The 9,986-nt window shown below is 39.6% G+C and overlaps 1 protein-coding gene across 2 annotated transcripts in view; it reads right to left on the bottom strand.

Moving 5' to 3' along the window:
- Nucleotides 1-703: 703 nt before the first annotated feature.
- The window catches only part of LOC125425023 (influenza virus NS1A binding protein), a 28,122-nt gene continuing 18,839 nt past the window's right edge, over nucleotides 704-9,986 (bottom strand). For both annotated transcript variants that reach the window (XM_048482473.1, XM_048482474.1), the window contains 6 exons: nucleotides 9,623-9,847; nucleotides 9,353-9,474; nucleotides 7,552-7,678; nucleotides 7,325-7,456; nucleotides 4,404-4,577; nucleotides 704-2,125 (listed from right to left, as the gene is read on the bottom strand). In XM_048482473.1, the coding sequence (XP_048338430.1) occupies nucleotides 1,872-2,125; nucleotides 4,404-4,577; nucleotides 7,325-7,456; nucleotides 7,552-7,678; nucleotides 9,353-9,474; nucleotides 9,623-9,847 (1,034 nt within the window). In that variant the 3' untranslated portion in view covers nucleotides 704-1,871. The remainder of the gene's footprint in view (nucleotides 2,126-4,403; nucleotides 4,578-7,324; nucleotides 7,457-7,551; nucleotides 7,679-9,352; nucleotides 9,475-9,622; nucleotides 9,848-9,986) is intronic.

Here is a 9,986-nt window from a genome sequence, read left to right as displayed (position 1 = left end):
CATGTGAAAGAGAATCATAATTAGTCTGGTCCGAGGTCAAACAGCTAAGATTTTACCTCAGATTCCTAACAAATTCTTAAGGAAAACTGGCAGTATAGATGGCAACTGCACATAGACTTGTTTTTAGATATCAGGAAACCATTTATAGAAACTTACATCTAGATTCACCACTGCCATTATATTTTTAAAGAAAATAAAAGAACAAATATTTTGGGGGGTCATTTTCTACATCAGGTGCTTCTGTTTATACAAAAGAAACTAAGTGGCAAATAAAGACTTGAAAACATCGTCACTTAAAAGTGTATGAAGAGGAAAGAGCTGAACATCCACTTCTTTCCACATTGCACAAAAAATAAATGTAACTGGGATATAAAGATAAAGTTTCCCCTTCAGTCGTGTCCAACCCTGGGGTACCACTGCGAGCAATGATTTCATAGGCAAACCTCTTTTGTGGGGTAGTTTGCCATTGCTTTCCCCGGCTATGAGCTAGGTTCTCATTTACCAAGGAATGGATGGATGACTGAGTTGACCATGAGTCAGCTGCCAGGATATCTGACCCATAGGGGGCTTGAACTCCTGACCGTGTGTAACAGCCTGAATAATTGTGGGTAGAAAAGGAAACCAATTCCTAGAGATTTACAGGAGAATACAAGCAACTCTTCGTGAGAGACAATGAGTTCCATAGAATTGCAACACTCTTGTCTATGTTAATATTCCAGAAAATTCTTTAATATATTACCTGATTCAAGAAAGAAATGTAACTGGTGTAGCAAAGCCTGTGCCATAATATTTCTTTACACTTTAGAGTGTGTCTAACACTATGCAAAACACAAGTGCGAACATGGCACCCATTAATATGTACAAGATTACAGAATAGTCATTCTACAACCCTTATGGGCTATTAAAATGAAAAAGGAAAAATACAAGAATACAAACAGCCATTTTTATACATGTGAAAGCATAATTGTATTAACACAGTTTCAACTTGCAGTAGAAAGATACAAACTTATCCAATAAGAGTTCAGATAGGTACCCCCTTGCTAACACACCACACATTTTGTAGCTTTAAGTGTTATTTTTAGTAGTTGTAACAAAAACAGCCATACAGAAAGTCACTCTATAGTTACCAGATTTCACAGCCAGATTTTTCTTCACTTGCATTACACTACGTTTAGAAATCCTATTCTGGTCTGTTGAAAATCAATATTGCGAACTATTCATATAACATTATAGCAGAGAAAAAACTTAAAAGCGCTCTCACTCAATGGAAAATGAAGTCTCACTCCAGTCTATAAACTTTGAGATTGTCTCTGCTTCAATCCATTTATCTCATATTTCAATTCTGAATAGTATAGTCTGACTACACATACACACAAATATAAAATGTTATAAAAGGCAGTCAAATTGGCAGGTGTGACAGCTTTTTTAATAAAGCCATTTATCTATTTAAATAAGGCTTGTTAGATTGTTCCAGTTACTGAAGATAAAAACCCAAACAAGGCCTAAAAAGAAGTTGCTCACATTGAACGCTACTTACTACTTTTCCTGCACCAGAAACAAGGTCTAATGTAGGACAATTTACGTGTGCAAATTGGCAAAACAAACATTGGGGGAAGCTCTTGAAAGTATGTCATCACTTTTAATTCTCGGGATTAACAACTTCCAGAGACTAATGTAACAAATTCTAACACACAAAACACCAATCATGTTTTCTAAACGAAAGTATGTACAGCATGTTAATAGTATGCAATATGCAAAAGCTTTGTGTTGCTGGCGGCAACGTTTTAAATCCTCCCCCCCTATTCACAAGTGTACCTCTACTAAAACAATTACATCACTAAGCCTGTTAGTTTTAAGGAGACTTATGTTAGTCAGAATGTGTAAATCTTTGTGTATGGGCTCCATTCATTTGACTCTGGATTGTAGATTTCAACTGTGTTCAGAAATTCATTGCCATCAAATCCTCCCACTGCATAAATAATGTTGGCCACAGCTGCAAAACCTGCATTGCTTCTTGGAATGGTCATACTGCCCATCATCTTCCACTCATTCTTAGCAGGGTCATACATCTCCACACAGCTGATTGCACGTGAACCATCAAAGCCACCACCAACAAAGAGTTTTCCTGTAAAATGGAAAGGAGAAAGTGTTTAGCAGATTAGCATTCTACTGTCTCAACAGCACAAAGAGGCAAATGTTTCTATATACTAAAGTTTCCTAGAACACAGCACGGTGGAAAATGCTGTTTGTTTCTTCTTAAGTTTTTTTTTACAGAAATGCATACTTCCCTAAATGTCCTATTTCCTTCAGATGCCTCCAACTCAAACACTTCATGCAGATGTTTGTGCTATTTCATACCTAAGCTCACTCCTGCACACCACCTTTCTAGGACAACTTCATCTGCAGTCAGTGGAAATGGCCTGCAAGTTTTCAGGGACCTCTGCCATTTATCCCAGTCAGTTGTGACCTGATACTATGAAAAACAATCTGAACTGGGTGGATGCTTACATGCATCATCAGCAAAAACAGCCAGAATTATCACAATTTTAAAAAGAATTAAAAAGGAAACAAGGCAACTGAAAAAAATGCTACTTAAAAGCATGAAACCTTTGGGTTTTTTTTAAAATGGTGATACGATAATCCAGAAGAGGACCTCAACTTTCCTTTTTGTGTCTCACTACAGAGGCAAGTAGATTTAGTATTTGAATCACTCCCATTTTCTACCTAGATAGAACTAACTGGGGATGGGGAGAGGATAAAAAAATAAAATGTACAATCTGATTCACACATTGCAGATAAAAACTGCAACAGGGAGAAAGGTCTGTGGCGTTCTGCCTCCCCGCCGCCACCCATGGGCTATGGTGGATCTTAGTCTCAGTCCCTAATTTATCCACTTGGCCCAGTGTGCCAAAAAGCAACTTTGCCCACAGGTCACTGTGCTGGGTTGCCTCCTCTAGGGCAGCTCCCCCGTATCCCCCGCCAAAGTCTGGGGTTGGGCCGAGACCACCCTCAGCGCCTCCTACCACCGACCTCCGTCAGTCTCTACTCTATTCTCCTCCCGTTTCACTCCCCAGCACACCTCCCTTTCCATTCCTCCGTTCTCCTGTTTCACTCCCCCGTACGCCTCCCTTGGCCCTCCTCCATTCTCCGCCTGTTTCACTGCCCCACACATTTCCCCTCGCACTCCTCCGTTCTCCAACTCCGTCACTCCCCCACACGTCTCCCCTCGCGCTCCTCTGTTCTCCGACTCCGTCACTCCCCCACACATCATCCTTCGTCCTCCTTCGTTCTCTGATCCTGTCACGCCCCTGTACGCCTCCCTTTCCACCCCAGCCCCTCGCACCTCCCCTCTGAGTTCCCCTCCCGTCTCTCCTCCTGCCCATCCCTTAAATGCCCTCCCCTGGCCAAGTTCCCACCCTCCCCCTGCCAGCCAGACTCGTCCTGGCCAGCTGGTCGGCCCCACCCCAGTTCCTTAGCAACCAGCTGCGGTTCCTTAGCAACGGCCTCTTCCCCAGCCATGCCGTCGCCGTTTCCGCTGGTGTCCCTGGGGCCGGCGGTGCTGCCTCTTTGGTCTGGCAAGGCCCGCCAGACAGTCCGGGCTGGGGCGTTGGTACCGCGACAGAGCCCGGACAGGTTCTACACCTTTTAATGCATCATGCTAGTTTTTTAAACTGTGGGACTTTTAATACAGGGCAGCTTTCCAAAATGTTATCTTCCACCTTTATTCTGAAACCGCTCAGGGCATTCTACCATCTCTCTCATACATGCATGGCCCAGGATAACTCAAGTCAGAAGCAAATCTCATATTTTGGTTAGTCTACAGATTGGTATTAGAAGTAGGTTACCGTAACCTCATTCTATAATTTGGTTTTAGTGGATTTTTTTCAAGTAACCAAATTTTTACAGACATCACATTCAGACATCACATACTAATTAGCCTGTCGGTGGCTGGCAAGAACTTGGTTCATTGCTATGCTAATAGGCATTGCATAACTGAAGGATTCCTAGATTCTGAAGTCATGAATCAAGTGGATGGGCAATTGCAGTTTATTCACACATGCGAGGAGCATTCTATCCAGGATTAAACCATGGGCTTAGAATCCTAGTTTGTAGGGAAGAAACAGCCTCCAATTTAATATTTATTTGTAATGTGATCCAGAAACCTTACAGTACATTCCATGTGTGAGGGGAGATGCCAGCACAACAGCAGCATTCTACTGTCAAAAAACAGGAGCTGGAATACTACCAGGCATACAAGAATAGTGCAATATCAGAGACAGGCAGGAAGTCATGGCTACTCTGAAGAGAATAATGGAGATACGTTACAATAAAATCACTGTTTTCTTCCCCTGCAGAGGGTAAAAAAGTAGCTTGCTTTTTGTTGTTCTCCACCTCAGACTTACCATCAAGTACTGCAACTCCTGCTCCACGCCTAGCCACATTCATAGATGCTACTACAGTCCAGGTATTGTTTTCTGGATTGTAGCGCTCCACACTACTAAGGCAGTTCCAAGACTCCGCTCCCCCAATGATGTACAAATATCCACCAAGTTCACTTACAGCAGACTGATGTCTACCTATAAAAATCAAAACAAAACAGGAGCTTAAAAATAAAAGTCCTAGAACATTTGGAAAAAATAATATAATGTTAGAAAAAGTAACAAGATGTGGAAAACTAGCTGGTCTGAAGATTAACAAACTAAAAACTTGGTTTATTGCTAAAACAAAAATGATACTAAAAAAACAACAAAGAGTAAAAAATCAGAACTACAGCAAAAATCAGAACTATGGCAAAAATCAGTGTTTAAGCAAACTAAAATAGTAAAATACTTAGGGATCATAATGGAAAAAGAGAAATAATACACACTTTCAAAATAATTATGAGAAAATGTGGAAAGAAATAAGATGTGAGTAACAAAAATGGTTAAAATTCACAATCTTTTGGATGGGGTAGAATGGCAATAATAAAAATATCTTGCCTAAAATATATCTATTTCAATACATCCCCATCATACTTACAGAGAATCCATTTCAAAAATGAAGGAAAGACCTGATGAAATTTAACCAGTGAGGAAGAAAATCTACAATAAAATATTCATTATTGAGAGATGCTAAAGAGAGAGGAGGATTGGCAGTCCCAGATTTACAAACCTATTTTGAGGCATGTGCTATAGTGTGTTTAACAGAGTGGATCATTCTCAGAAATCACAAACTATTGAAAATAGAAGGGAACAAAAACGAGAAAGGTCGGCATGATCACAAATGGCCAGAAAAGAACAGAAGTTCTAATAATTAGAAATCATTTAATCAGGAATGCTTTGTTAAAAGTATGGATGAAATTTAAAGATAGACTCCATAACAGCACTCCTATGTGGTTGTCAAGAATGGAAGCCTTATAAAGAAACAAAAACAGCAAAGAGAAAATTAGTTAAGATATAGCAATAGAGAAGACTGGTGGAGAAATTAAACTGAAACCCAGAGCTCAGATTATAATCCAAGGGAAGGTATATCACTGGTTTACCTATCTCCAACTAACAGAGTAATTTAAAGCAGATAATAAAAAGTGGGTTTCAGTCAAGACATATCAACCTTTGAAGAAATCATGTAAATATGACATAAAATTAATAAGGAAAATATACAAGCAACTGCTATTTAAACTGAACGGGAAGAGGTAAAAGAAGTTATGATCCAATGGGCGCAAAACTTCGGAAGAAATATCAAATAAAAGAAATGGGCGAAACTGTTGAAGAACGTTATTAAATTTATATTGAGTATGGATCTTAAAGAAATTTTTCATAAAATCTTTCCTAGGTGGTATCTTACCTCAGTAGCATTATCTAAGATAAATAAGAAATGTTCTTCAATGTGTTGGAAATGTGGAACTAAAGATGGTACTTTTTTCCATTTATGGTGGTAATACAGGAAGAAATTGTGAGAATACTGGAAATCAATTCACGCAATAGTACAAAGAACTATGAAAAGTAAAATTTGAAATTACTCCTGATTCATACTTGTTAGGGATAAGTAGTGACGAAAGAGTAAAACATAATACTGTTCTATTTCTCTATTTGGTTACCACAGCCAAGATGGTCTTGGCAAAAAGCTGGAAGCTCCAGACAACACCCACTGTAGAAGAGTGGATAGAAAAAGTTTTGAATATAATTGTACTAGATAAGTTGACCTATTTGTTAAGTAAAGCTTCCTTGGAAAAGTTTAATGTGACTTGTACTGCTTTCCTGAATTATATATAGGAAAAATTTAAAGTACATTTATTGGTGGTAGGGTTAGAAGAATATGATCGAAAAAACATATTAAGAATAAGAGTATGTTGAATAATCTAACTATATCAATTTTTTACATTAGCTTTTATTGGCATAATCAAACAAATATGTAACTATATCAATAAAGAAGTTATAAGTTAAAGAACTGTTTAAAAAAACTTGTTATAGTTAGAATTAGAAAAAAATGATTAAAATGTACTGGGGGAAAACATATCCGTTTAGACCTATACATTTGAGCTCCAAACTCCTCACATGCTTTCAAAAGTAAATATATTGTACAAAACTGAGTGTTTTGTTCTTCATAGCAGCCTATTGCTCAGTGAAAAAATACTGTTGTGTTTACTGGGTTATATTACAGTGAATGTCCTCCCATCTGTTTCAGAATTGTCTCACACTGTTTCTGTTACTGTGGAACTCAAACCAGAGTACTTCTACTTGTGGATTAATGCTGATATTGAATTTTTAAAATATTTATGTGTATATGTTTTTGTTTATTAAAATTTATAATATTATTTCTAAAAAATAAAAACAAAAGCCCAAATATTAATGCTCTTAGTACCTTTTAAAAGCAGCTATGTTGGGGCCACACTTATTCTATGAAAAGCACATTTTAAAAAACATTAATAATTAAGCTTGCTGGGAGCAGATTCATATCAGGGGCACAACATGTGCTGGGGTACATATGTGCAAAACCTCTCCCCATGCTGTTCCTGTAATCAGAAACAGCCTGAAGAAATCAATAGTTGCCCTAAAGAGGCAAAGATATGTTCACAATAACTCCCAACAACTTGCCTGGTATGGCTCTTGGCTTTCTGCCAGAAGAATGATAGAACAGGCCAATTAAGAGCAATATATTAAAGGTATACTTATTTAAGTCAGCAGACAATTTGTACAATCAAGCTGGAAGTGGTTCATACTAATTACTTTTTTCTGCAACAAAAGAAGCTGAGCCGCCTGAGACACTGCCACTTATTACTATACAGTCCTTAGATGTTTACATAGTTCTTAAGGCCATTCAAACCACCACTGCATTATGAACTTACGAATGTTAAGTGAAGCACAGTTTGTCCATGATTTTGTTACTGGATCAAAGACATCACAGTTTTTCAATCCCTTCTGACCATAAGGATCTGAGCCACCAACAATGTACAGCTTTCCATTCAGAGCACATACTCCTGTTTAGGCATGGAAAAAACAATTAACAAGCCACATTTATCATGTGAATACTTAGAAAGAAACAGTAAGCTTTAAGGAGATGTGTAGACTATACCTGCATTGCAACGGTTGGTTCTCAATTCAGGAATGGGAATCCAATCATCTATTTCTGGATCATACATTTCTCCACAGCTCAAGTCATCTGAATGGCCATTTGACCCACCAACAACGTACAGCTGCCCCTAAATTGGGAAAAAGCCCACGTACTATGACAGTAATCAATTAAATTATGAAGATGAAATATGTATGCTTAGAATCTGATCAGTTCTATTAGTAAACAATCAATGCTATAGAAATCTTTGAAGAAACACTGTGTCATTAAAAGCACACCATTGGTATGAACCAGTATGTCTGACCTACAAATCTCAGGGAGCGGTATTGTCTTCAGCATGATTCTAATCTGGAGAACTGGGTTTGATTCCCCACTCTCTTTTCCTGAGTGGCTGCTATGATAGTTTTACTCTTCACACAATCAGCTTGCCCTCTTCCTGGCACCTGCTTCAGTGCTGAGATGAGAGAAAGGCTACAGAGAAGAACCTTTTACTTCCACCCTTGAAAGGAGCTTACCAGTCCACTAGTCCCTCCAACGACAGCTGTTTCAAGGTGAGAACCACTTGTCAAGCACAAGCCCTATAAACTAACGATGTTGCCCAGTTTTCTGGAACATAGAAAGGGTGCCACACAGTGGAAGAGCAACATGTAGCATATCAAAGAGCCCCATGGGTCTCCCAAGTTACTGAGCAACACTAGCTCTGGGTAAATGTTATATTCCCTGAGAGGCATGCTTTTCAGTGTCTCTAACAAGTATGAATATATCTGGCACATAAACAGAAGAAGTATGTTAATAGGCAAGAGGGTGCGTTACTCCAAGTAGGCAGTCTCCACTTCAGTTAGGGGAATCTGCGGAAGACTGAGAGTGGGTAACTGGGATCACTAACCAATGTATACCAGGACAGTCCTGGGTGAAAAATTCTCAAATGAGCAGGCAGTTATGTAATTAAAATTGGTTTCATTAAAGAATTAAAAAGGTGCAACAAACATATGCACAAAAAAGCATACAAGAGCTAACAAAGAGAAAAGTGAGGAAATTGGATAGTACTTCAGGGATGGGTGATAGTACCAGTCTTGAAAGGATGTCCAGGGAACGAAGAGGAAAATGATCAGCGTTCCCAGGAGCAAAGGAAAAAGTTCACAAACAAGTAGGAGTGTGGACATGGATCCAGAATGCATACATATACAATGAATGGCCAGAGGACCAATATTTATATTTCCAAAATTGGTTCTGAGGAGATATGAGGTAAACTTGCAGGAAAGGCAGAGCCAAAGAATTGACTGCTTTTCTGGGGTTCCATCAAAAAGATAGTCATCAAGACTCAAGAGAGTGCCTGGCCTATTATCTTGAATACTGATGGATTGCTGGGATGGGGGCACATAGAGCAAGTAATGGTCTGATCAGAGCAATGTTTAAATCACCTTAGCACAGGTGTCAAATTCGAGGCCCTCCAGATGTTATGGACGACAGTTCCCATCACCCCCGCCAGGGATGATAGGAACTGTGGTCCATAACATCTGGAGGGCCGCGAGTTTGACACCTATGCCTTAGGGTGACACAATGGAGATTAATGAGCCTGATTGTTCAGCCAGGCATACCTTAAGGCCAGGAGAAAAGTTCAGATGCCAATCTCCTTCTGCCCAAGCTTGACACACAAGATGGATCCCAAAACTCTGAGAGGCATCCATTCGTGAGGAACAGTGTCTTGCACTTATGCCAGTCTTTGCCCCCCATGCCTTTGTGGCTTCCCTTTGCAAGAGGAGGAGTGTAACTGTTTACAGGTTGCTCTTCATTCCACACATACCATTAAAACTGCCATCTGGAATCGAGCTCTTGGTGTCCTCATTGGTGCAATGAAAGTCCAGCAATCCTTTTGGGGATCATAGCATTCCACTGTCCGCAGACATTCTTCCCTGTTGTAGCCTCCTAACAGTAAAATGAAGCGTGCAAGATGTAAGTTTGATATTGAACAGACCACACTATGCTCATTTCTCAGAGAAAGCCCAAAGATCTACAAGTATGGATTGGATAAATATGCAAAATGTTTTATCACTCAGGAATGTAGACTGCTTACCTGCAGCTATGAGCTTTCTGTTCAGTTCTGCTGTCCCTAGCCCAGATCGAGCATACTGCATAGGAGGCATGGACTTTTCTACAGGGTCACCTGGTTGAACCTCAAAACTCAAACTTTTTAGCAGCCTTGGAGTGCTGGTTGGAGAACTCTGGGGACTGTTACGTCCATGAAGGAAAATCACACAGAACACACCATCCAGAACAGCAAGGCAAAGGTAGGTGTTATCTGAAGAACACAAATGAGAGCACATTTAGTATCAAACATGTTTCTTTCTACTAAAGTTGCAGCTCCCCCACTAGATAGTGTGACTGCTGAAATTCTAGCCTAATGGCCAAGTTTTATCTTGTTTCTGACAAGAGAGGGC

The sequence above is a fragment of the Sphaerodactylus townsendi genome, unplaced genomic scaffold (assembly GCF_021028975.2).
Source record: "Sphaerodactylus townsendi isolate TG3544 unplaced genomic scaffold, MPM_Stown_v2.3 scaffold_18, whole genome shotgun sequence".
In the NCBI taxonomy this organism is placed as follows: Eukaryota; Metazoa; Chordata; class Lepidosauria; order Squamata; family Sphaerodactylidae; genus Sphaerodactylus; species Sphaerodactylus townsendi.
Note: the sequence above shows the minus strand (reverse complement) of the source record. Positions and strands in the feature narration are given on the sequence as shown.